Source organism: Terrapene carolina, unplaced genomic scaffold, assembly GCF_002925995.2.
Source record: "Terrapene carolina triunguis isolate 2854851 unplaced genomic scaffold, T_m_triunguis-2.0 Scaffold89, whole genome shotgun sequence".
NCBI classification, from domain to species: Eukaryota; Metazoa; Chordata; order Testudines; family Emydidae; genus Terrapene; species Terrapene triunguis.
In genome coordinates this window covers 18,564,807-18,592,645 of record NW_020664440.1, presented here as the reverse complement: position 1 = coordinate 18,592,645, position 27,839 = coordinate 18,564,807, and the positions used below count along the sequence as shown (strand labels likewise).

The window sequence follows — 27,839 nt, the reverse complement described above, 5'->3', positions numbered from 1 at the left end:
AGGCACTCTTCTGTGTAATATAAATGTGAATAAATGCCTTATTAATTGGCTGCGCAATCAATTAGATGCTTAACTGGTCCTCTGTATGTGCAGCTACTATGACTTTATGTGGCTAGATGTGGAAATTGTGGCTTATAGAACTTAAGACTCCCAATGGCTGTGACAGAAATATTTCCTTCAGCACTATGAACTCTGTTGCTGCAGCAGTATGTCTTACTTAGAAGGGACCAACAGCTGCGGGACAAAAAGGGTTTTACATTATCATCACAAAGTCAGATAAAAACCCAACCAGCTGTGACACGACCATTGTTTTCATCACGGGACAACAGGGTCATTGGGTGCCTTCAAACGTCAGAGAAGATAGCTGCCGTTTTCCCCACTCGAGCTGCTTGGACAGGAGATGCAGGTTCTTACGTTCCTTTGCTCGAGTTAGATTTTCCTTGCAGGTTTATAAAATGTTGTGAAGGGAAGCAGTGACCTCGTGTCCCCCTTGATGAAGGTGCTGAAGCCAGATGTGCCTTGTTAACTCTACAGTATCATCTCATGGTGAGAGAAGGAGACTGGGAGTCAAGACTCCTAGGGTTATTTTTCTAGCTTTACTACTGACATGCTGGCCTTATGCGGACCAAACCCTCTTTCAGTCATTTTGCCCACCGAGATGACACCCACCTTATGGGTGGGCTGCGTGGCTTTCATCAGTGTTTATAAAGTGCTGTGAGATCCTTGGAAGAAAAGTGCTACCAATGAAAAGAATGAGGAGGCTGGTGTATTCTTGAGTGAAGGACACACTTCTTGTAACACTGGAGTTCACAGTGTTGGATGCCTTCACTTGGGTTTAATGTCTGCTCTAAATGAGCTTTACATTTTGTTATGGCTGATACGATGCGCAGGTCGCATCCTAACTTGATTAAAAAACTTGTTGGCAACTTTCACTGGCCACTAATTTTTCTCACTTGTGAGCTTAGTATTACTGGCTTCCAGGTGCTATGATCAAATGACAAAATCTGAGCAGAGCTGGAGAACTCAGAACCTAACAGACTTAGATTTTTGGCACCCAGACACAGACCAGAAAGCCTCGCCCATTCTCCTGGCAAACATGCACTATCCAAAGGAGACTCTTCCTCCCACAGATAGTGCCCTGAAGTCACTCTGGAAAGGAAGGGTTGCCTTACTTGTTTCAGCAGCACGTTTAGTTACACGAGGGAGAGGGAAACAGACTCATTTAGAGGCAACCAAGAGGAAATGATAGACACGCAGCTTATACCACTCCGGCTGCTGATGCAGAGGGCTGAGTCACAGTCTAATTTCAAGCCCAGAGGGCTCAACCTGCCCCCATTAAGCAGAGTGACTGATAGTGAGGGAAGACTGGTAGATGCCACCAGCTGTAAAACTGATCACAGGGGTGTCTTTCCCTTGAAATGTCTCTTACGTGGTAACTGGAAACAAACATTAGTTGGGTGACACCTTGACTTGTTGCCAAGGAGAACTTAGCCTCTTCCTGCACCAATTGAAAGATGCAGTAAATTCTCTTTCTAAACACAGCCTGGCGCTGCTGCCTAGTGTATGGCGCTGACCTGAAACAGAGTGCTCTGGAGGGGATAGGAATCAAATCCTCTCCCCTTCGCTTGCATTCTCACAGATCATTCTACAGCAGGCACACAGCACTGTCGGCCAGATGTTGCGTCTCTCACTCGGTAGCTATTGGGAACTGGCTAGTTGCTTTCAAGAGAATAGCAGCTAGACCGGGAATTGACTCAACTCACCTGAATTGCATAACGTCGCACCCCATTAACCAGAGAAAAACCCAGAGGCAGTGAAAGGGTGAGACCAGCCAATGAGAGAGAGAGAGTTATGATGGTATCACAACACGAGGCAGACTGCATGCCCCTGGGGGACAGCAGGATAAGAAAAAACAAAGACCAGGGAAGGAAAAGTTACATTCCTGGGCCGTGTGTCCTCACTCACACTCAAAGGGCTTTTCCTTCCCTGCTCCAGAATGGCTCCCCCTGCTGCAACTGCTCAGCCAACCTCCCGTTCCACAAACATAGCCGACCAGGCAAACGCACGCTCTCGCACATACAAACCGGGGAGCACAATTTGTTTGCACAGGTGGCCATCCAACTTTTGTGCAGCATAGTGACTGTACGCACATGGGTGAGCATGTAGAAATGAAGGCCAGCCACGAATGACGATTTGGCCTTGTAAGCGTAAGAAAATGGCTGTGATATCTGGAGTAGCAGTTAGAACAGTACCTGCCAAGGAGGAGAGAATAAAGTTCCTGGCCTGAATGGAGGTTAGTACAATTTTCTTTTGGTCTCCCTACAGATCTCCTCTCTCCCTCCCCCCAAACACCGACCCATTCTATTACACCAGGAGGGCAACATCATGTGATGAAAGTGTTTCACGGTGGCTACGAGGCTAGGAAAGGTGGCCTGCCATGCTGAAGGTAGCACACATTGCAGAAGATAATTTTCAACATCAAAATAATCCATACTGCAAAGCAGGGCGGATAGTTCTCTGCAATCTGAATGGATGAAGGAGGTGACTGGCGGAGCGAGAATCCTGCTGGGTGGGCAGCTAAGAAGAAAAGCTGCCTGCATGAGACATTAGATCCAGGCAAGACCGTGCAGCAAGTCTCTGCTCTCGCTTGGGGCTTGGCAAGAGGATCAGAGAAGCAGCACTGATTCCAAACCCTCCTGGGAGAGAAGGCTTTGTTAATGCCTGATTTATAAAAGCAGTTTGGGATTTCACAATACGGTCCAACTCCACCACATTAATGGGAAATAAAACCACCGTTGCTTTTACAAATTGGATTTTAAATCCAAACAATAAAGGCTCAGAAGGCTTTAGCATCCCTACCAACTGGTGCCACAGGAGGACAATCTTTTCAGGGAGACCTCGGAGAACAGAAGATACTTCTTTTCTCTTTTCTTTTCGCCACCACCACAGTCTCACAAAGTTTGATCCTAAGTATATAAACTATATCTGCTGTGATTAGTACAACACAGGCTGCCCCATGACATGAATACCGCAAGGCAAAGATGCAGATTTTTTTCTGCTAGGGACTCTTAAATGCCACTCGGCCCTCTCTGTGGCGTGATCAATGTTTTATTTGTGTGGTGTGGTGTGGTGTGGTGTGGTGTGGTGTGGTTTGTGGCAGCTGAAGCCTTGCCAGGCAGATAAAACATTAATCAAGCCTGCAGAGATTTGTTGTGCTAGGGAAAGATCCACAGTAGGTACCAGGAGCTATTTGTTACTTCCATCACAGCATTAGATAGGACAGATCATCAGTGTAAATCACAGGCAGTTTAAGGAAGTGTCCATAGGGGTGGGTGCGTGCGGTTAGTTTTGAAGCTAATGTACCTTGTTCAGTGGGAATTAAAAGCGAGGCTGTAGCCGGAGAATGCTATGTAAAAATGGCTTCTTATTCAAACCAGCGGTGGTCTTGTTGAGTCCCCACTGGTGACTTTACTGGCAATATTTAAAGACAATATTTGGTCCTGTTATCCCACAGGAGCCAACGTAACTCTAGAAGTACAATCTGGATTATATTCTGCTCCATGAATAATCATTGCTAATTACTCTGCCTCACTCAACATTGTCAGCTAAATTTGAATTGCAAGGGTCTTTTTACTGATAACAATGTAAGAGGGAGGAGGAACAGACTGATTTTTAGAGCTTGAGAGTTATGTTGGGGGAAAAAAGCCATCTGTGCGGCCCTTTGGCTGGAATACAGAACTTGGGTTCACGGCACCTGGATTTTAGCCCCAACTCTGGCACTGGCTTGCTGCACCACCTTTGGCAAGTCACTTAACTATGCTGTCCCTCAGTTTCCCTATGTGTAAAATAGAGATAATGAACTTTAGCCACCTTTCTGAAGAGCTTTGAGACTCTGAGCTGGAGAGCAGGATAATATTCTTTTCTGACCTGTGAAGCAAACCAACCTACTCCTGAGTCTCAGTGATATACAACTGGAATCAATAGCGTCATTTTTAGAGTCATTTCTGTTTCCAACTGCACTTAAAAAAAAAAAAAAAGACGTCACAAAGCACGTGGCAGGCAGACAGAACGATAAACACCAGCATCCAACTGCCACAGAAATAGGCGCTTCAGATAATGCTCACACAAAAATGGGTATTACCTTCCATTGAAAAACAGATATCAGACAGCAGCACAACTCCTCCAGGAGGTGATGGAGCCATCTCAGAGAAGGAGCAAGGTGCTTTTCTGGGGGCACCCATGCAATGCCAGAAGATCCTGTGGAATGCGCAGCCTCTGGTGCTTCACTAGAGCCCACCACATAGTTTGATTTAGGGCAGAGTGCAAAGTGCGTTTCTTTATACAGGTCTTTGATTAGTCAAACCACAGGCCTGCTGGGCCAATTACAGTTAATTTTAAATGAACTGTGACCATTTCGTGGTACATTGGCTTTAATTGTTGTGAAAACCCAAATGCTGCTGCAGTGGCCAGCGCATACAAATAGATATTCATGCTCTCCTAGATGGGAAGGAGATTAAAATTAAGCTCCATGCTGGAATATGAGGAAATGCAGTGTCTGAAACAAACCACCAGCAAGTAGGCCCTCCAATACAGTACAGATTCCCTTCTCTGTACTGAATGCACAAGCACTAAGCCGCACCCAGTGAGGAACTGGTGATAATGAGAAGATAATAAATAAAAAGAAGAGTAATGGGTGAAAGACATCTTTGAAAAAGGAAACCAATCAGCAACATCATGCAGTGATCAAGGGCAAGGGCTCTAACCTCTCTGCTGGGCTGTCGGGCTCAATAAATCGGACGAGGGGCGGGGAAGACAGGGTTTCAGTAGCAAAGATTCCCCCCTGGAGCTGAAGGCCAAAGCCATTCAAGGGGTCTCCCCTTAGGATCACCTCTGTTGTTTCTGTGTGAACAATCTGCCCACCGGGACCCACTGTACTAGAAGCCAGCGACACTGAAACGAGAAAAAGCATTAGAGGCTCCGGTTAGCAGCCAGCTTTGTGCAAGGTCTGCAGAAACATGGCTCCCATGTTGCCTCGTGGCTGCAAGCGCCCACAAGCCATTCCCAACTGGCCGTTCTGCATCGTTCCACGGTAAAGGAATACTGCCAGGGGAAGGGAGCCTACCGTGAACACACACGGAGGTGGATGCAGTATGTCGCAGGAGCAACACTTATCAAGCGGGACAGGAGGGCAAGAGGGGCAAACTCATGATTTGCAAGGTCTCAAGCGAGAGCAAGACCTAAAAGATGCAGGCAGGAGAGATTGGGAGTGAAGGGGAGGGGGTTGATTAACTTGGGCCAGGCCTCTGGCCCCACTGCAGGAAAGGTTGGAGGAGGAGGAGCAGTACAAATTAAGGGAGAGGAGCTAAACTCATGACAAGTTTCCCCAAACTCAGATCCCTGCTGGCAAAAGATGGGGAGGGAAAGGGGACTGAAAGATGTTGTCAGCACAGCATTCACAAAAGCACAGGGCCCACCACAGTCTCTTCCACTGCTTGTGTCCAAGGCTGGCCCTAGTGAGGGCACCTGAGTAGGAAGAGGGAGGTGTTGGTGGCACTGAGATCAACACACCCGTCTAGCCAGGCATCCCACTTACATGAGCTTTTGTGGTCCTTCTTCCGCTGTCTTCTCCTCATCATGGTGGCACGTGGGCTCATGGGGTGGGAGCTCCGAGGTAGCGTATTCGAATTCTGGCAGGGGAAACCTTGCGTGTTCATGGTGGGTGATGAGAAGTTGGCAGCAACAAGAGCTATGCAAACACGGAACAACAACTCAGCAGTAAGAGAAAACAAACCTAGCTCACCAGCATGATTAAATGCAAACTTTTAACTCGCCAGTTACACATCAATCAAGCAACTACTTCAGCAGATTAAAACAGGACGTGCTTTCTGCTGCAAACTTCCATTGCCTAACCAGGCGTGCACACATCGGTGTGTTTACTGTCGGGTTGCCCATGAATATGCTAGGCACACTGGTGTGTTACTGTAGGGCTGGCTCCTCGTTAACCAAATATGCTGGCATCATTAGCATAGAGTTGCCTCCTTTGCAGCATGTCATCATTATATTGTAGAGCTGCCCAAGAGCATGCCTAGCTAGGTACACTGGAGTGTTATTATAGGGTTGCTCAGCACACTGGCTTTATTGTAGGGTTGTCTGCTCCCCTCCCCCACGCGCTGGACTGCACACACTCACTTAACAATAAAAACCTTATTACGGATTTTTGGACACAGATTTGGAGACCAAGAAAGTGGTGGGTCACGTTCTGGATCGACAAGTATTTTTTAAGCTTACTGTGGGAGGGGAGTGGTCAGTAAGCCTGACAGCAGAGCGACACACACACACACAAATGCTAAGTGGCTGGGTTACATTTGCAATAATCTTGGCTGGAGGTCTGGTTCCAGGTGGGTGTCTTGCAGTGCCCTGGATGGTGGGTGTGGCAGTAGTTGACACAGGGATCCCAGCAATGGTGATGGTCACTTTTCTGCACCTTGACTGCAATCAGCACACACAAGAAACAAAACCACAGAGACAGGGGAAAGAAAATTACGATAAGCAACAAGGAACAGAAGCCTTTGAGGAGTCAGCCATTGGAAGAGCTGTGTAGATCACTGGGTCAATGCACTAGTCTTTCCCCACTGGGGACTTAGGGTCAAGTCATATTATCATCACTTTAGTGAGCCAGGCATCATGCAGGCTTCTCATGCACACAGTTCTGCCAGTCTCGACAAGGACGGCAACATATACCAAACTTCCACATCCCCACCAACGTCCCACTGGTAAGAACATCCATAATTTTGTCTGGGTAGGAAAGCAGTGTCAGGGTGCATTGACAGAGAGTGTCAGCAGCAGGGATGTGTCACTGAAGAACGTCACAGCACAACAACAACTGGATGATGCGGATGTCGGAAATTTGCTTCCCAAGGACTAGGTTTCCATTCACCTCAGAGCTGCTGGCCTGCATCTAACCCAGGTGCCATCTGAAAGCTGTTGTATAATCACAGGTATTGCTTACACTAGAGCATTTTAGCAAGAATTCCTGAAAGCCTGAGAAGTCTTGTCTACATTGGGGCTCCTGCTGGTGCTAACACTACTTCAGTGGCACCATGCACTGGGAGCCCTACTGTAGACAAGGCTTCAGAGGCTGCAGGAGGTTTTGAAAGGGAGTCTCATCTTCTGTAGGGTTCACACCTACACTACCACTGGTGCAGATGAACTAACAGTAGCACCGGTGGGATTTTCCCCCTAAAACACCCGTAGTGTAGATAGAGACCACAAATTCATTTTGCATTGGCCCTATTTTTTCCACCGGTGAACAGGCATCTAAATAAAAAATGACTACCAGAAAAAGCCAAAGATTGAAGAGTCTCGGTGACAGAACCATCCTCTTACCAGGGCAGAGCTGAACCATATTAACAGGGCACCACAGGGGACTCCTGCCAATGCCAAACACTGTATGTGCATGCTGAAGGGAGGTCAGTTTTTAGAGCTTCATCTGGCACCTTTTACCAGCATTAAATTCACCAACCAACAGATAACGTCACACCTAGGCCAAGGCTAATGGTGATGGGAGGGACTCCTGGCGTGTTCAGTTGTGGGCTCCAGAGCGCTCACCAAGGCAGAAGAAAGAGGGAAGGGTTTTGTTTTGTTTTTCATTAGTCTTATTAAAAACACACAAACCGCACCCGCTGCGCCCTCACTCAAACAGGAAAAGGGGCCTATATTACAGCAAGGCTACCTAAAAAAAAAAGCTTTAAAAACCAGGGCGCTAACATGACACTTGGCAAACATGCAGGAAGTCACTCAATGGCTTTGCTTTTTATCCCTTTCCTCCAGCCCAGCACTTCAGGGGGTTCCAGGCCAGCACAGCGGTTTGCCTGTGCAGATCGGATTGTAGGATTAGGGCCTCAGAGCAGTCTCCAGGCAGGAGGGACCCATGGCTTCACGATACCTATTTATTGTGCCACGCACACTCTTCGAGGTGAGCAGATAAATGAATACCAAGATGCATGTACATTTTCACTTCTGTCTGAAGTGATATTTGAATGTTTTCTTACCAAGGCCTAGACCAAGAACTAGTCATGAGCACGGACGTGGTTTGATTTCCTACGCCCAGAGCACTGGGATCCATTTCCCAGGCTATGTGCACCGTGCTATCTATCTATATTTAATTTTTGTTTCCTGCTGGGCAATGCTTGACAAAACGAGCAAGTTTGCAACAGTCCCTCTTTTCAGCAGCATACAAAACTGCATCCCACAGCAGCCAGTCACTGTAGCCATGACTTCTACTGGAGCTCTTTTAACCTTGCACAGACTGATAACCATCCTTCATGGATGAGATATTCGCTGCGAATTGAACTCTCTCTCCAAGTGTAATTGCTGGCAGCGCAAGCAGGATCCGATCTTACCCAGGAACAGATCTCTGACAAGGACACCCGCTCAACTAGTGACTTCGCCACACAGATTGATCTCAAAAGTCATCTTCCCTGATGATTTAAACACTGGAAATAAATTCTGCTTATGTGATACCCATCACACCATAGGCCTCCATGGGCACTTTATACCCATCACGCTGTTCAGCTCAGGCAGTTCCTCTGCAATTCTGTGTGCTTGTTTCTCTGCTTCCCTTGTGATGTATTTAGTGAATTGAGCAGATAGTTTCTCATCTGGTTTTTAAAAGACATGAAGTTTGCATGCTGTGAATATAGGAACACTTTTCAGTAGTTCAGATTAGGGTTGCCAACCCTTCAGGATTGGCCTGGAGGCTCCAGGGAATTAAAGATTAAGCCATGTGTTAAAACCTCCAGGAACACGTCCAACCAAAATTGGCAATCCTAGTTCAGATCCAAAACACAGGAGTTTTCTTCTTATAAAACCAAATATTCAAACAGTGTTTAATGAATAGTAATGAACATTCTTGTGTCTCTGTGGGATGTCAATGGTGTCTACCCACCTACGCTCCGCTGCTCCCCAGAAGGCGATATTCTAGTCCTTACACACCTGCCAACCACTGAAGTTTACCCGTTTTGCGTTGCATGGCCCATTTTTTTTACTGCCCTCATTTGTTCCCAGATTCACACGAACAGGCTACTGCAAAGAGGGAGGCAGACTGACACCCACACCCTGCTCCATGTACAGCACTACGTACCTGTACAAGATCAACCACCTGAAGCTTATTATGTGGTCCTGGCGGTTAATCACTATGGGGCAAATTCATCCCTGTGCTGGTGTGAGCACTGGTGCAGGGACAGACGGAGGCGGCGGCTTGTGCTTCCCTTATTCTGGGCAGCCAGGGTCCCACCTCCACCCTCCTACAGCCTACCCCTGCCCTTGCAGTGGGGGAGGGGGAGGGACTCACATAGAGGGGGTAATAAGACCCTCTGTGCAGGGGTTATTCCCTGGGGGGTGGAGGTTTGTGTCTGCTCTACAGCCCCTTTGCACCAACCTAGATGGCATAAAGAGGCTGCAGGGCAAATATCAGTTTGGCCCTAGGAGCTCAATCACTTACGATGCAGAGGGCCCCCATTCCCACTGAGGTCAATGGGAGCAAAACATGTTCAGCTTCTTGCAGGACCAGCCACCCCAAGAAAGCTGCAGATGGCTGCAAGGCAGCATGGTTCACCAGTTCTCCAGCTCCTGGACCCCGCAGATGGCAGCCAATTACCCCACTAAGTGCTCAGCTCTATGGTCAGCTCTTCCTGGGTCAGAACTGTGCAGCTAGGAGATACCCTCCTTGATACATAGGAGGAGGGAACATTTAAGGACATACACGGCCCTGGATCCACAGCACACAGAGCTCTGCTTCATATCAACGGCCGTTCAATGTGCAGCTCAAGGGCATCTGTTTGTTTTGACCCTTCGTTCGTTAAAGAGAGTTTAAATAACTTGGGAACAGTTGTCACTTTCATGCCCTTTGCCTTGAAGTGCCATGATCACGCTAAGAAATTTGCACTCTGGATTGCTACCACGGTTGGCTGATCTCCTAAGTGGGGATGGGGGAAAATGACTGGGCACATACACAAAGCCATCCCTCCACTAAACGTACCTCCTGAATGCATGTGTTTTGAAAGGAGATTAGGAACAGGGCACTAAAGCAGGAAGGAGAATGGCTCATTTTAACAGCTGTTGAAAAAAGATTTGTTTCCCATTTTTCATGGGCACCTGGGTCAAGTCATTAGCCCCTCTGTTCAACTGCTCTAATTCTGCACAAATTAATCTAGGCATTTTAGAGCTTTAAACTTCTAGAAAAGGAGCAGTTATCAGAGTTTTATGTTCCAGTAGATTATGCTAAAGGACATTACAAATTCCCCCTTTCCCAAGTTATCCTGGAGGGGTAATGAAACGTGAGCTTCGCCTTGGGCTACTATCGGTCACCAACGACTGAATGTGTGCGCGCAAGATTGGAGCCCAGCAACCAGGCGACTGAGAAAGCACCGCAGAGGTGATGGGAACTGGAGGTTATACTATCTGATCCTGGGCACCATGAAACACGAACAATCAGTCTCGACTTATCCAGTCCCCAGAAAGAGCAGGTCTGCTTTGCAGAATGTGACGTTTACCCCATAACAGAGCAGGCTGGAACTGCATTAATATTATGGTATCGGCACTGAATTCAGCCTAGGTTTAGATGAGGATCCAACCCACTGCCAACTCTGGTCTTATAGAAGGAGAGATTAAGGCAAGGTCTACACTTGGAGCTGGGGGTGTGATTCCCAGCTCACGTGGACATAATCATGCTAGTTCTCATCTGAACCAGCATGCTAAAAATTATAGCAGAGCCACAGTAACATGGGCAACAGCAGCATGAGCCATCAGCTAAGAGTATAAACCCACCTGGACCCCGTGGGTACGGCAGCTAGCCTGTGCCACGACTGTCCATGCTACTACGGCTACACTACCATTTTTAGCATGCTACTTCAGATGAGAGCTGGCACCAGTATGCCCACACAAGCCGGGAATCACTCCCCCAGCTCAGAGTATGGAAGTAGCCTAAGGGCACATCTACACTGGAATCGGAGGTGTGACTGCAGCACTGGTAGCTATACCCATGCTATCACAACTAAAAATATCAGTGTAGACACGTCAGCACTGGCTTCAGCGTGGGCTAATAATAAATAAATAAATTATAAATAAATTAATGGAGATATCCTATCTCCTAGAACTGGAAGGGACCTTGAAAGGTCATTGAGTCCAGCCCCCTGCCTTCACTAGCAGGACCAAGTACTGATTTGTGCCCCAGATCCCTAAGTGGCCCCCTCAAGGATTGAACTCACAACCCTGGGTTTAGTAGGCCAATGCTCAAACCACTGAGCTATCCCTAATGTAAGTACATGTCCAAGGTCCCCGGCATGCTTGTCCAGTCTGCACTGAACTCCAGGCCACTGCATCTACATTGCTATTTTTAGTGATGCTGGTGTGGGCAAGTCTGCCTGCACTGAAATCACACCTTGGGTTGCAGTAGAGACTTACCCAAAGATGGATAACTATGAGGCTTCCTAGGGTGAAATCCTGGCTCCATTAGAGTCAATGGGAGTTTTGTCATTGACTCCTTCCTTTAGGAATATTTCCTCTCATTGATTCTTCTAGTCCACCACCTTCTTCTCTTCAGACACAGCGGCACATGATCAAGCAGCAATAACAGCAGTGCTGAGCTGGAAGACCAGCACTCATGTTTCAGCATTTCTTCCATAACTGGACCAACTTGTGGTCTAATTCTCCATCTACCTGCGTCATTTACAAGGCAAGTGCCAGGCCCTGCACAATTAAAGATGCACCTTGAAAGCCAGATGCCTATGTAAGGATTGTTCAATAGAAAAAAAATCATTTTGGGGTACCCTTGTAATAAATGGGTTTATACATATAATTGAGTTTACAATTAAAATAAAATCTCTCAATATAATGCTGTCCTCGGGAGCCAAAAAATCTTACCGCGTTATAGGTGAACCCATGTTATATTGAACTTGCTTTGATCCACTGGAGTGTGCAGCCTGCCCCCTCCCGGAGCACTGCTTTACAGCGTTCTATCCGAATTCGTTTTATATCGGGTTGCGTTATATCGGAGTAGAGGGGTGTGTGTGTGTGTGTGTGTGTGTATATATGTATATATATATATATATATATAAATAAAGTTCATAAAAATATCACAATAACCTATAACAAATGTTTAAAAGTATGACCCCTCCCAAACCTCCTAAATTAGTCTAAACAAAAAACTAATATAGTTCAAGAAAACTGTTAAAATCATACCTAGTAAAAACAACAAAAGTAACTCTAAAAATAAATCAAAATTAATCTCAAATGTTTAGCCCAATTAATAAACAAAATGACAAAAATAAGCTATTCCACCCACCATTCCCTTTATAAGTCCTTAAAAACAACAACAAACTTTAAAAAACAAATTAAAAACTGAAGAAACTAAAGCCATTTTCACCATCATAACTGCCAGGCCCAACACCTGCTAAGGCCCCAGGTTTCATCAGCCCAGGCCTTCTTCATCATCATCCTAGGATGTCCTGACCAAACAGGGCAAAAGGAACATTATCAAGGAACAACATCACCTCCTCTACCAGCTCCAGCTAAGTCCCAAACACTACCTACAATAAAATGAAATCAGACTTTAACAGTAGCAGCAACAACGGCAGCTCCAGACTATCCCAACTAACTTCTCTCCTTTACCCAATAACCGGTTTGTACCATCTAAAACACTGTCAAACAAGGGTTTTTTTCTTCTAAACTCTTTCCAGCTGAAATAAAAAAAAATAAAGCCTTACTTAATACTTTATTTTTCAAATCCTTTAACTGTTTTTCCTATTAATAATGAACATTACCCTTACTTACTATTGTGGCAAATATACTATTAAAGTCCCTGTAAACCAAACCTGCGTTTAATGTTAAACAGTAAGTGGGTTATGTTAACACCTTTAGCCCTTTTATTCCATCTAAATTAATACAACAGTACTAAGGATGTGAATTTAGCACAGATTGTGATGCTGCAGGGCAATGGATTTCCAAATCCAATGTGCCCATACAAGCCTAGAGCTAATCACTTTTTTCTATTCGTTTACTTGACAAACTTCATCTCATCCAATGTGTTTCAGCAGAATGTCTATTTTTCTCCCCAGATGTCTCTCCCTGGAGCTATCCAATGTAATATCTGTACCGTGGTTCACATAAAACATCAGCATTAAAAACAAACAAGGTTTGGCTTCTTACTGCAAGTACACACCTGTGTCTGGAGGTTTCAGGGGGAGTCTGCTCTGGTGAGCAGGGAGTATTTCCAGCTTGACATTTTCCGAAGTGGTGGCTAAGAGCTGAGTGGCCTCTAACAAGGAACAGTGCTCTGTGCTGGTGCCATCGATGGAGAGGATGTGATCACCAATGTGCAAGGCCCCACATCTGCAGAGAAAAGACACAGCCCATTATCTAAGAGCACAGATTTGCGTCATGTGGTTAGGACTAGAATTGGGCAAAATTCAGCAATTTTGGTTACCAGGGCTTTCACGTGAACCAGTTTTCTTCTCAGTTTTCTGTTCTCCCCTTTAATTTCCAGCTTCTAGCAAATGAAGCCAAAAACTCAGAGGGTGACAATCAAGTCTGGATTGGTTCAGTTGAAGCCAAATCAAAAACCTATGAGTTTCTAATATTTTGCACCCACAGCTAAGGCAGGATAGGTTGGCTGAAAACCCAGCCAGCTTCTTTATGAATACAGGCCGAGTTTCAGGTGTATATTAAATCCTGGCAGCCAGTGAAGGAATTCAATGACAAGACTATTACACTAATCATGACCTATGATTGCAGAAAGGCTTGTATTTCCTATACCCTAGCATAAAGCGATAAAGTGTATCTAACAAATGGGCTCAAGCCAGAAACATCAGCTCTATATTTTTGAGCATCTCAAGGCTTGAAGATATTCAGATGTAGGCTTTATATTTGGGCTCAATTCTCATATGCATTGGATCAAATTTTCATCCCTTCTGAATAAAGCCCAATAAGATTTTTTTAATCCCACAAATTTTGCACAGAATCTTTGGACATGACTAAAAAAAAAATACATTATTTTTTCTAGAAACTAGTGCATTTCAAATGGGGGAAGAAGTGGAATCTAACTAAAAGGGTACAAAGGAAGCAGCAGAGAAGACAAGTGCAACCCTGCCATCTTGCTTGGGATCATACCTGTCTACTACGCTGGCTGGCTTGATCTTGTCAATGACTATGACCTGTTTATTCCGATGTGTGCCTGTTGTCAGAGTGATTCCTAGTGTAGATCCAGGAGTCTTGGCTATTTCCACTAGTAATGGACCGGAAGCATTGGCTACAGTATCTGAAAAACAAAAACAGCATGGAGTCTTAAGACCGTTCTATTTCAGTTTTTCCAACTATAAAGTATCGAGGAAGGCAATGACTTGGCAATTTGCACGTTCACCAGTATAGATGGAATCTTAAATACCCAGTTCTCGGTATCCGCCCCTTGCTGCACCTTTACTTCCTCTTGTGTCAATACGTAAGCTCTGCAGCTTCTAAACAAAGATGTGGTAATAGGATCTAACGCTCTTACAAAGTTTCACCAGTTTCCACATGACCACCTTTTACTACATTGATGAAATAAGATCAGGCCAGACAGTACTCTAAGACCATATAATACTTACATCAATAATATTAAAAGCAAGCCACAATGTTTGCCTCCTGGGAGGTTAGAGAGGGTTGCAGAGTGGAGAGACAATGCACTAGTTCTCTTCTTAGAAAGGTACAAAGAAACCCAGGGAGAGAATAGAAACCTACATAACCAGCTATGCAGAGACAGGCAAGTGGGTCTGCACACAAGACGGAGCCAGGAACTCCTCAGTAATCATGGCTTTGGCACAGACTCCCTCTATGGCCTTGGACAAGTAATTTCACATCTCTGACTCAGTTTATTTATCTATAAAATGGGGCTAAAGACCCAGACTTACCTATTACCTGACAGGAGTGAAGAAATTTTGTAATTTGTTCATGTCTGCAAATGTATTTTCATTATAACTAACCATCAGATGCTGTATTAGAGACTGTGCCTGCTCAGACACACACACAGATTCATATATTAATACACCTATACCCCGATATAACGCGACCCGATAGAACACGAATTCGGATACAACGCGGTAAAGCAACACTCCCGGGGGGCAGAGCTGCGCACTCCGGTGGATCAAAGCAAGTTTGATATAACGCGGTTTCACCTATAACGCGGTAAGATTTTTTGGCTCCTGAGGACAGCGTTATATCGGGGTAGAGGTGTATCTTAACTCCCTTCGTAGCCGATAAACTATTTCAAGAGGAGAGGGAAAAAATCTGGATATCAGGCATCTGACTACCTAGATAAGGGTCCCTCTCCCCCCCATGAGATAACCTAAGGCCATCGTAAAGCAGCAAGATTTATGAAGCAGACAAAAGTTTTAACACTACGCAGTCCACAGCCCGAGTTGGAACTCTCCCCAGCACTCTGGGATGTGAGTAGGTGGAGAGCTTCACGGAAAGTCAGTCATCTGCTTCAAAAGAGAAGCTAATAGAATCACCTCTGAGAATTCCTGCATTTGGTGCCTCCAAGGCCCTTGATTATTCTGGGCAAGGCTTTTCTCTTCTACAGTGTGTGCACACACCTACTCTGCACTAAAGTGCGGATATTATCTGACTGCAATGAGAGACAGGGCTCACTCCAGCTTTCAGATAAATGGGAACGCATTGATGTGGGTCTCAGAAGTGTCGCTGTTCCTTGTGATTTTACACTGTTCCTCATAGACACTCACTCTCTGGACACAACTAGGGACATGTCTACATTACGCACTGGATCGACGGGCAGCGATTGATCCAGCGGAGACGCAATAAATTGACCACCGAGTGCTCTCCTGTCGACTCCGGTACTCCACTGGAGCAAGAAGCGGAATCGACGGGAGAGCGACAGCCGTCGACCTACCGCGGTAAGTAGATCGAAGTACGTCGACTTCAGCTACGTTATTTACATAGTTGAAGTTGCGTAACTTAGATCGATCCCCTCCCTCCCCCAGTGTAGACCAGACCTACATGAGCAGAAGTTTCCATCACCTGGACTTTTGCCAGGAGATGTGCAGAGCTTCAGTTTTCTAGATCTCAGTTAGGCCCTGTTCACAATGGCTATTTACTCCTAATGGGGAGCCATGTTTAAGCTTGGTTTGAACAAGATTCGAGCTAAAATAGTTTTTAACATGCTGGCGTCAATTAGTGTGTCACACATTCTTTTAGGACGCAATGAAAGGAGCAATTACATTAAGCCCCTTTTGGTAGTAGAGAGAGCTGAGTACAAACAACGGAGGTACTGCCCAAGGCACCTTCTAGGTTAGAGTGAAGCGATCTGGGTTGAGGGAATTAGGATATTGGTTTTGCAGCCTGTGGGTGTTAGGCCTGGTCTTCACTGGCAAGTTTCTGTGCAGTAAAGCAGCTTTCTGTGTTGCAACTCCCAAGGTGTACACACTGCCAAACCACTTAGGGTGCAGAAACTGCGCAGTTGCAGCGCCATAAAAAATCCACCCCGACGAGAGGTGCACACTGTATCCCCTTCTGCGCCGGGGGTACAGTGCCGCCGTGCCAGTGTAGACCCCCTGGTCGATAACAGCACTGCGATTGGCCCCGAGAGGTGTCCCACAATGTCTGTTCTCGCCTCTCTGGTCATCAGTTGGAACTCTACTGCCCTGCCCTCAGGTGACCAATCGTCATCCCCACCCCGTAAATTCCTTGGGAATTTTGAAAGTCTCCTTCCTGTTTGCTCGGTGATGTGTGCAGTCGTCTCAGTGCATCTTTCCAGGTGGCCATGCCTGCTCCGTGCACCAGGCGATTTCCTGCTTGGAGCAATGCCGAGCTACTGGACCTCATCAGCATTTGGTGAGAGGATGCTGTCCAGTCCCAGCTGCTCTCCAGCCATAGGAATTACGATACCTATGGACATATTACACGATGCATGACAGAAAGGGGCCATGACCAGGACACATTGCAGTGCAGGGTCAAAGAGAAGGAGCTGCAGAATGCCTGCCACAAGGCGCGGGAGGCAAACCGCTGCTCCGGTGCTGCGCCCACGAGCTGCCGGTTCTACAAAGAGCTGGACACGATACTCGGTGGCGACCCCACCTCCACTGCGAAGTCCACTGTGGATACTTCGGTGGCTCGCGTGCCAGTCGAGAGTGGACCGAGCCAGGAGGAGGAAATCTTGGATGAGGATGGGGAGGGGAAGGGGGGCCCAGAGGCAGAGGAAGACTCGGAGGCTAGAGACGCATACTAGGAGCTCTTCTCTATCCCGGAGTTGTTGGGGGCAGGAAGGTTGCAGAAAGCAGGTGTGTGTCTGTATGATGCATGTATCACCACATGCCTAGACTGAGTGGTGGAACAGGCGGTTGATTGACTCCCTCACTTCACGGGAATCTGCCTCTCAGATCTCCAGGAAACTCTCATTGAGATACTGGGCAATCCACTCAAAGTTTCCACACACAAAGTTTCACAGAGTTAACTAAGTCAGTTTAAACACATACCATTAGTAAAACCGGTGCAAACTTGTGTGTGTAAACAAGCCCTGAGTCACCACATGCTGCTGACCTCTAGGACAATGACCAGGGATTGCCCTCTGTTCATTTTTAAAAAATACATTAGTTGAAGAGAGACCAGCCATTCAAACTTATGTCATTGTGCTAGGGAAAGACAATGTACTCTTCTCCCAAAATTAGGATCAGACACCTGCAATTTAGCAAAATTAGTACAGAGCAATTAGCACAGGGCTATTAAGTTCAAAACTAATTTAAAAGAATTGTTGAGAAAAGTCAGCAGGCAAAGTGAATGCGCACACGATTGAATCAATTTCTATGCATCCCCTCGGCACTAGGGAGATGTTACTGTGGCATTAGGCACTTAAGCACCTTCCTCAGGCATGGAAAGAAGGTGCTGGTGGCACCAACAGAGCGGGATAGTAAAGAAGCCCGAAAAAATTAGTCATCTGGGCATTTCAGGTGTGTAGCATAAGTAGAACAAGGCAGACTAGGCGCTGCACTCCGGAACACCAATCCCACTACAGATCAGAGTAAAGCCCAGTTCACAGTCGGTAAGATTCTCTCTCACAAGCCAACACAGGTTTAATCAGCTGTTTGGAGGCTCAGAGCTTAAGAGATATCCAACTCAAACCTTCAGTGTCCCCCAAGGGCCATACGTCCATTACTGCTGAGCTAACAGAACAGAGCCCACTGCTGCACAGCCTAAAGATACACAGCAGCTTTTCTAATGCATGTCATATTTTGTTAATCAATAAAGGAGCCAAGGCCCTGTAAAGCAAGTAATACCTTGCACTATTATATTGACTTTCACATAGGGATCTCAAAACGCTTTATGGCCAACGAAGCCCCTCAGCAGCTCTAGGAGGGAGGTATCACGGTCCCCATTTTACAGATGGGGAAACAAAGACATTGAGATAAGCAACTTATGCGAGGACACAGTCAGTCAATTGGTAGCAAAGATGTGACTAGTAGAAGCCTTCTGACCCCCAAGTCCCTCTTTTGGGCACAAAACCATCCATCTCCTGATAGGAATGGGTGTGCCAGCTTGGGGGAAAATTTTCTACCCTCACACTTTCCCCTCTCTCTAGAAGCAAATCTTTGAGATTCTGAAATGATCCAATTGTGATCCAGGGAATCCCTCCATGCCAAGTGGCAGAGGGCACAGCATACCATCATCCACATCAGGCTGACACACTCATTGCCCCTGCTCACTGCTGTCACAATCTGTGTCTAAAAGGTGTCATGTGAGGTATCGCATGCAAACTGGTAACACACGGGACATGAATATTAATTGGATGATGGATGCACGGGCAGTGCATAAAGATGTGTGCTGGAAATATGCTCTTAACAGGTATTTGGAAAGCAGTGCCTAAGCCCAGCCTCTCCTAGACAAAGGAATGTTGTTTTGCCTGGTTTCCAGTGTCTCCAATGTAAATTGAGCCAGGTAGTACCGCAGAGGACAATGAGAAGTACAGCTACGTAAAAGGCACACAAAGCCATCAAGCTAAATGAGCAGGTGGCGGGCCGGGAGACCGCTTAACTATTATGATGGAGGATGAAGCCTTCACCCCAGGAAGCCTTCCTGGCTCTTGAAATAGACACAATAGACTTTAGAAAACATAAGCAGAATCAGAAAGGCATTTTGGCATCCATAACTCGTGGGACACAAGAGGCCAGAACTCTTGTAAGGCAGATCCTTCACCCAAAGGGATTGAAATCTCTGGGGCCAGACTATGGGCGAGAAACCTGCTTAGACAACTACTGCAACTTGCTGAAGTTAAGTTTTAGCCAGAAGAAAGCGTGTTTTGTTTTGTTTTACTTGTGCCCGTAGCTGTGTCTTCTGGTTTTACTTCTCAAGTAAATCTCTGCTCTTTATTAATAAACTGACTCTTGTTTCATTACCAAACCATCGCAGTGCTGTGTGTTCAGCTGAAGGGTGAAGGCCTCAGCTAAAACTACCAGGCTGGTGTGTGCTCTGTCTCTTCGGAGGCAGCGGACTTATAACTTCTGTGACAATCCAGCTAGAGGGACTGGACAGTGCAGGGGAGACGGTTTGGGGGAGACTCGGGAGTGGAAGGGCTATTGGTGTCACCCTGCAAGGAGTAACCAGGCTGAGGGAAGCCAGGGTGAGGCCACTGCAGCGGTGAGCGGGCTGCTGAGCCAAAACTGCACAGCACAGAAGCACTCAGGGATACAGGGCAGGTGCTGACACAGCCCCTATTGGTCTGGAGAACACCCAAACGAATCCTTAACTCCTCGACCTTTGTCATAAACATCTGTGCTTACGGCCTGATACAACTGCCACTGAAATGAATGGAAATGCTCCCATTGACTTCATGAGGAGCTGAATCAGGGCCTTATGAATTTCAGCACTGGTTCAAGTATACCAGGAGAAAGGCCCTTGGTGAGGCTTCAAGCTGATTCAAAGAGGTGTTAACAGTTCACAAATGCTGCCAAATCCTTCCCACGCTTGTCCATACTGAACCCAACCCCTGATCCTGTCAAGGGCAGCCCAGCACTAGCGTCTAAGAGCTGCCTGAACCTTTAGGTTGTTCCCAACAATCTCATAAACCCTAATTTTCTCCCGCAAAAACAAAGCGTTAAACACCATCAAGGTTGTTTAGGTACAATGAATCCACCTCCCTGTCAACCTGGAGGAGAAGCATCCCTAATCAGACCACAGCAGGCTGTGCGCGCACACACATACACACACACACACACACACACACACACACACACACACACACATACACGGTTTTGATAACTGGCTGCCAGCTGACAGGCTACTCATGGGATGAGTTCATGGATACTACGGAATCAGTGTCCTCTTCGTTCAGTTCAGTCTGCCAATACAAACGTTTCACAAATACAGGGAGAACTTGTCAGCCAAGACCCTTGTCCTCAATCACATATGTAGGAGGCACTACAGCATTTCATCTCTGTTTTGCATGCAGCTCTTGATCCCCTCCCAGTTTTGTTAAACTCCCTATGGATAGATGCTTTGGCAGCCAAGCATGCACCATGAAGAGAGCAGGGAGAAAAGGCATGTCCCATGCTGCAAATGCACCTCCATACAGAGCTTCCTGCTTACTGACACTAAGTCAGCTGTAAATTCATTCGGTTCTCAGAGTTCATGTAAGTTTATACAGTTTCATGGGTCACCCCTGAAGGCCAGACAGACCCTGCCACTACTCAGCTCATGCAGAGCAGTCACCAGTTCATTTAATGGTGCAGGACATTAGTCTCTCTCTGCTTTCTCACCAGGAGAGTCATACAGAACTGTAGTCTCCAGCTAATGTTAGTGGGCCGGTAGGCAGCTGGGAAGGGAGAGAGGGTAGAGAACACAGCAACCCTCTAGTCCATTCATCTTCTCCAGCAGATAGCTTCCCCAAACTGTGAGTCAATCTTAAAAGCCTTCAGCCCTGTGCAGCAGCAGATACGGCTTATTTACAAAGTCACTATTTAAATGCTGCATATTGCTTTAGAAGAGCCCATGAAATATAATGTTGACACAGGAAAATGTTTGCTACTGCTGCTGCTAGATAAATGCTACAGTAAATACCAGGGCAAAGACTTTCAAAGCTGCCTTCAGGATTTGGACACTGAATTCCTATTCATTTTAACGGGAGTCCAATTTAACTCCTTAGATAGCTTTGAAAAATCTCAGCTAAGAGAGCAATTTAACCATGAAAGCACCAGTTAAAAGAGCACACCGCATGGCCCAGTTCCACCCAGGTTTCCACTGGTGAAAAACCTTGGAGCATAGTCCCTGCCAATTTTCCCTCCTCCACGTGAAACATCTGCTGAGGTGGGAAGTCCTGCGGCAGTGGAACTCTACCGCAATCTCCCTTGCGTTTGGAGGAGCTGTGTGGAGCCCAGCTGCTCTCAAAAGTGGGCAGTGCTGACCAGGAACGCAAACTCTGGGAAATGCTATGATTCAGAAGATCCTCTCAGCACCTTCTACTGACCGGGCTCCTATGAAGGACAGCAATCAAAACAATACCTGCACTCCACAGCGGTCAGTCCTCAACACTGGTTATATTTTACATTTTCCCAGATAGCTTATCAGTGTCCAAGTTCATTTGCTTCACTGCTCCAGGCAAATGGATCTCCATGGCCCCAATGAAGGATCAGGAAGTACCCGAGGCACTTCAGCTTCTTCCTGCCATCTCAACTGGAGGGAGCAAAGCCTAGTGGTTAGAGCAATGGCCATGTGTGAGGAGCTCTGGAGTCTATTTCTAGCTCTGTCACCAATATGCTGTAGGGCCTTGGACAAGTCACTCAGCTGCTCTGCGCCTTATGTTTCCCAGCTGTAAAATGGGGACTATTTAATTGAATGTTTGAAGGGGGCTTGATGTCCTCATATGGAGGATACAATCTGTACAGATTATTAATTTGCCAATGTTCATTCTGGCCCCTTGGAGGTCCATGTACCCTACTTCAGGAGCAAACTAGGAACTAACAGTTGAATGGGGAGGGAGGAAATCCACACTCCCAACACACACTTTCCCTTTATTACTGTCTGAAAGAATTAAGGTTATTTCTCCTTTCAGACCAAAACAATCTCACGAAGAGTTAACCAGTGTGAGAGGAACATGCGATAAAGTAAGCAACTGTAAAAACTAAATTACGGAAAAACCACAGAGGGACAATTAAAGACTCATTTTTAATTCACTTTAAATCAGTATAACTAAAAATGCTCCATCCTGCTTCAGGGGGCGAAGCCAGCATCTGCCGAGCCACAGGCAGCCTTGCCAGCTCTGTCGACAGAAGTTCCTCGCAGCACATTGGTTGCACATTTATAAACATGCACCTCCTGTGGGGAGACTGTTGCCTTCACGGAGAGCAGAAGAGAGGGGACTTCTAATGGTTTCTCTGCCCCACCTCAAAATGTAAAACACTAGTCCAATCAAAAATGAATTTGCCCAACGGACAGAAGCTTAGAAATAGCATCATCTCCCCGCCTGTATTTGGATTACGGTAATAAAGAGAGTTAAAATAATTTCACATTAAGTTATGTTCAATGATGCTGAGAAGCAATCAGAAACAAAGGAACAAACATTACTATCCACAGGAGTAGTGGCAGGGGGAGCTCACTCGCATATGAGCTGCTATTTTGGTGTCTCACACCTTCCTCCTACCCCACTTCCCCTGTGGAAGGCTGGTGAACCGTCCTCTTTAGACGGCAACGTTTAAAATAAGAAGTCACATTTTTGTGCTTCCCATTAAATAAAATAAAATAAAATAAAATAAATAAATAAATAAATAAATAAAAGCTCTGTCCTTCCAGTCTCAGACAACGAAAGCAAAGGAAGTACATCATGATTCCACTCCCACAGGATTAGAAAAACTCTTTATGGAGAAACTGTCCCATATATATATATGGACTCGGCTAAGATTGGCTGTACAAAGTCAGACCACTATTCTATGCTCCTTCAACCCTAATATTTAGGTGTAAAGTTATGAAGAAATGCAAGAGAGTTGAACTAATCTCTCTTACTGTGACTAAGTCAGGTTTTAAAACCATCAACCCTATACAAAATATGAACTAGGGATGTATCTTAAAAGCCTGCTTCTCACCCACTATTAGCTGTTTGCATTTGTACAGACTCTTGCAGTCATGAAGCTCTACACAAGCATTCCATTCTGCAGAACATTCCTTAATTCAGTCCACCTGATTGTCCAACAGACAGTTGAAAAATAGCAACAACTAATGGAGAGTGGATCTTCCCTACTGAGATTTCTGGAACTGCTAGTATTCAGAAAACTACAAATAAACTAGAGCAATAAATACCACCACAGAAACAGTGGAAAGGACTTATTTCATGTCAGGCCTCTCTCTGGTTCCCCCTCATGCCTGGATGGTGCCCCACAGGAACCTAGCCTCAGTTTCCCCTCCTTCCTAGTGTCAATCCATATGCTCCTGAAATACACTTTCTTGGGTTAAGGACCCTTGTCATGGGGTAACTTATTACATGTCTCAAAGACAAACTACACTCTGATTAATGTAACTCAAAACACCTCAGTCTGCCACATTTTTTCCACTCTTGACACTTCTTCAGTCTTTCTTCAAAGAAGTCAATAATAATGTCCACCCACTCTGGGCTTAATACAAGTCCTGTGCCTCCTGGGTTCTCTCTCTACTCCCTCTCTCTTCTTCAGGACAGCACACAAGGTGCTTCCTTTGGTCTTCCCTCACCGAAGCACTCAAAGAGATCATTAGCAAACATCTCCTCTGCCATCTGCAGGCCCTTGGCTTTCTTCACGCTCAGTTCTCTCTCAATTCTCTGACCCTTACACAGGACAGTGGCCACAGGGCTGCTCCCCTGAGCCTTCCTTCCTGGAGTTTTTCCCCCTGCTCAAGGGTCTGCCTGCAGATTCTCTCTGCAGACATCCTTTCCCCAGCCATTTGCTGCAGCTCTTTATAAGGAGCACCTATTCCTTTCATAGCCATATGTGATTAATGACCTGGGCTGGCTGGCTCCAGGCATCTGGCCCTTAAAGGGGCATGCCACCCTGTTACAGGGCTCAAAAACCTTGTGGCACTAGATAGATAAACTATGAAAGTGAGACTGCATTTGAAACGTGGTCAGAGGTGGGCAGAGGGCAGGTAACTACTGTGCAAGCTTCCTTCACACACCTCTGCCAATGCAAGTCACATTAGAGATGCCTTCCAACACCCTTGGCTATTCCAGTCCCGGGTCTCTCTTGAGGAGCGATTGTGGACTATATTTATTGGTGAGGAGTTTTTGTTGGAAGCAGGAGAAACAGGAATGGGAGAAGAGAGATTTTAAGAAAGTGTGTGTGGGGGGGAACCGACAAAAAAAAACAAAACGCTCGGACGTTTTGTTTCTCTGTCTAATGAGTGAATAATTCTGGAGACATTTTCTTATGACCCAAAACACATTGTGCAAAAAACTCTCAAAAGATTTCAACCGAGAAAACAGCTCTTTAGCCCTCTAATCCTTTTCTCCTTGAGAAACTCATTAATGCTCTCTGGACTGCAGCCACCTTTGATTTCCTACCTTGCTGGCAAATCAGGAAACAATCTGACCTCATTAGCCTCTTCTCTTGCTGGCTCCAGACATGCTGACCTGGTACATGGGGTTGGCAGAAAAGGCTCCAGAAATAATTGTGACTTGTGCATGGCATCAGAATCTAACCACAGCTCACTGAGCTTCCATAGCCAACACAGCTTTGGACTTTGGTAACTTTAAACTCATTAACTATGCTCGCTGAAGTAACATGTGTGTTACAGAGCAGCTCTAAGTTGTTATACAGCAGCTAATTACAACCCCTCCCCCATGGTCCGGAACTCAGACCCTCAAGGAAATTGTTTAGAAATACCTCCTTATCCTCTGTCCTTTTCTAGCAGGTGTTCTTTAATTGGGAGTTTCCATTGACCACTTATTGTTTCTATTAGAATTTGATCTGAACTAAACCCCCTGAAACTGAGCCTCCCCAAACAGACATGTTCAAACTCCCGAACCAAAATATGTCCATGTCCAGTATCCATTAGTCAATTAGTCTGTCTCCTGCCCAGATTTACTACAGGCATTTGCTGCACAGCCATACAGCCCCTCTTTCTGTACCTCTTCAGTCCCAGCCCCTGGGACTTCCTGTCTGTGGCCTTGTCTACACTAAACAGTTCCTCTCATAAAATGAACCACTATTGCCATCACTGATGAAAACAGAGCATCAGCAGTTCCAGGTATTTCAACCCCTCTATCATCTAAACCTACTCAGAGTTCTACCAACCACGGGCCAGACTCTGCCATTCCTATGTTGAGAAGTACCTTACTCAGTGATTTCCCACAGAAATCAACTAATGCAGTTGGCATAACCCCTAAGATCAAGTACTCAATCTCCCAGGCACCCACTGAAAAGTCCATCCCAGAGCAACTCTTTCAGCCCCCCCAATTTGCTTGTCCTTACCCATAATGGTGACATCATACTCAATCTGGAAGAGCGCCTCCTGGCTGCACTGACGCAGGATGTTCAGCGCATCGGCATGAGTTATGCTGTGAAGGGGAATCCCATCAACACTCAGCAGCCTGTCCCCGATTTTCAAGGACCCTTCCCTGCAGGAAGCCAGAGGCAGAATTCAGTACAAATCTTGATCAAACATGATCTGAACATTCCCCTGGACAATAGTTTAGGGTATTTATAGTCTGATGTCCATCGTATTTAATTAGCAGTATGAGAATAAAGAAACTGCCTCAGACCCCTTAATACGTTACCCTCTATCATAGCAATGGTGGTCCTTGAGAGATTTACATTCAGCTAATTAAGTGATCATTTTGGAAGAGGTACTCCTAGGCATAACAGACATCCCTACAGGAGACCAAGATTATATCAAGATAGCCATCCTATGGCTACAACTTCACAAGACCTCTACATTGAAAGCCGTAATTAAATACCCAGGAGAGACAGATGAGATGGGCCACAGGCTTTTATATCCTGAAGAGTGGTTAGAGCTGTGCATACATTTTGTTAACCTCAATTGCGAAAGGAGATAAAGCCTGAGCATTACCTGTCTGCAGGGCCACCTGGCCTTACATAGGTGAGTACTAATGGTCTGGATTTGTGCCAATCTTCATGGGCTCCCCCTAGAACAAAACCAGAAAAGCCATTAGTAACTAATCTCTGGAGCTGAACACCCTTATTGTCTTAATAGGGGTGTTGAGGGACTAGAGACATTTTTCATTTAATAGCTGACAAAGCTTGCAAGCAAAGACGGCTCTGGATAGTCAGCCAGCAGTCCTTGAAGGTTGGTCAGTACGTACTTCAAGGCACAGTTTTGTCTCTCATACAAGATTTTCAACACTCATTCTCTCTCATCCCTTTCATTCCCGCATTCTCAGAGGCACCCCAACCAACGTTTTGCACATCCAGTCTTTATCATCCTCCTCCGAGAAGTCACTGACCTCTTAGCACAAAGCCAAAACTGTTGCCCTCCTTGTATAGACACACTTCTATGGTCTTTGGAATAATGCCAGAGCTGCTTTCCGGTGCTATGTGCGGAGAGAAAAAGGAGGAAGATGCCTGTAACCCAAAATAGCATTAAAATCCAGCATTTATATTCTAGATTTCCCCAAATCTGCCTAGACTAATACTTTGACATTGAAGTGAAACCCTGCCATATCTCAACCAGTTTCACTGTGTTCAGTGCCATTCAAAAGCCAGCAGTCATAGAGATGCAAAGTTCTTGATGTTTTTAATTAAAACACACACAGTCAACTGTTGATCTAAAAAATAAAAAAATCCTAAGCCAACCTTTTAGCAATGAAGATTTCCTCCCCCCACCGCATATTTTGACTTTTAGAAGGGGAAAAAATGGAAGTGAATGCTTTAAACTGATCCTAGGGGAAAATCAGGAACTTTATGCTGAATATACTGCTCCACTTAAGGTCAAGAAAGTACAGTGAATGAGAAAGAACAAAAAGGTCCGTTCTCTGATGTGCAGCCATTAAGGAGTGTATTCGTTTTACCATTAATGGTGCTCCCCGCCACTCTCCCTCACTTTGGGTTCTTTACCCAACTACCTTAGGGCATGGCTACACTTGCAGATGTAGAGCTCTGGGAGTTAAAGTTGCCTTCGTAGAGTGCAGTAGGGAAAGTGCTGCAGTCTGTCCACCCTGACAGCTTCAAACACACTGGTGTGGCCACATTTGCGGCACTTGCAGCGGCATTGGGAGCGGTGCATTATGGGCAGCTATCCCAGCATGCAAGTGACTGCAACGTGCTTTTCAAACGGGGGTGGGGTGGAGTGGAGTGTGACAGGGAGTGTGTTGTGTGTATGTGGGGGGAGAGAGAGTGGGTTTTTGGGGTGCTGAGAGTGTGTCAGCATGCTGTCTTGTAAGTTCAGATCTCCCTCCCCCCACCACCTCTCTCTCACTCAAAGCAAACAATAAAGGTTTGCTTTTTCTCGGAGCTGATAAGCAGCCGGCTTCTCCGAAACAGAGCTTTGAAAGGGCATTTCCGCATTCCTGCAGCCGATTTCACAACAATGACAAGAGGAACCACTTGACTTAAGGGGATTATGGGACGTTTCCGGAGGCCGATCAGAGCGCAGTAATGCAACACCTTGTTCACACTGACGCCCGGGCATTGTAGCCAAGGTGCAGCAAACGTTATTCCTCTCGCCAAGGTGGAGTACCAGCCGCGCTGTAGTCGCGGAGTCAGAGCGCTCTATGTGCCTTGCCAGTGTGGATGGGGAGTGAGATAATGCGCCCGGGGCTCCTTTATTGCACTGTAACTTGCAAGTGTAGCCAAGCCCTTAGAGGGATGTCAGATGAGCACGTG

The 27,839-nt window shown here is 46.1% G+C and overlaps 1 protein-coding gene across 1 annotated transcript in view; it reads right to left on the bottom strand.

Moving 5' to 3' along the window:
• The window catches only part of GRIP2 (glutamate receptor interacting protein 2), a 113,878-nt gene that overhangs the window by 45,582 nt on the left and 40,457 nt on the right, over window positions 1–27,839 (bottom strand). Inside the window, exons 5-12 of the mRNA XM_026650262.1 lie at window positions 26,462–26,548; window positions 26,068–26,143; window positions 25,470–25,615; window positions 14,167–14,314; window positions 13,220–13,389; window positions 6,364–6,489; window positions 5,594–5,746; window positions 4,764–4,950 (exon numbers count right to left, since the gene is read on the bottom strand). Coding sequence (XP_026506047.1) covers window positions 4,764–4,950; window positions 5,594–5,746; window positions 6,364–6,489; window positions 13,220–13,389; window positions 14,167–14,314; window positions 25,470–25,615; window positions 26,068–26,143; window positions 26,462–26,548 — 1,093 coding nt within the window. The remainder of the gene's footprint in view (window positions 1–4,763; window positions 4,951–5,593; window positions 5,747–6,363; window positions 6,490–13,219; window positions 13,390–14,166; window positions 14,315–25,469; window positions 25,616–26,067; window positions 26,144–26,461; window positions 26,549–27,839) is intronic.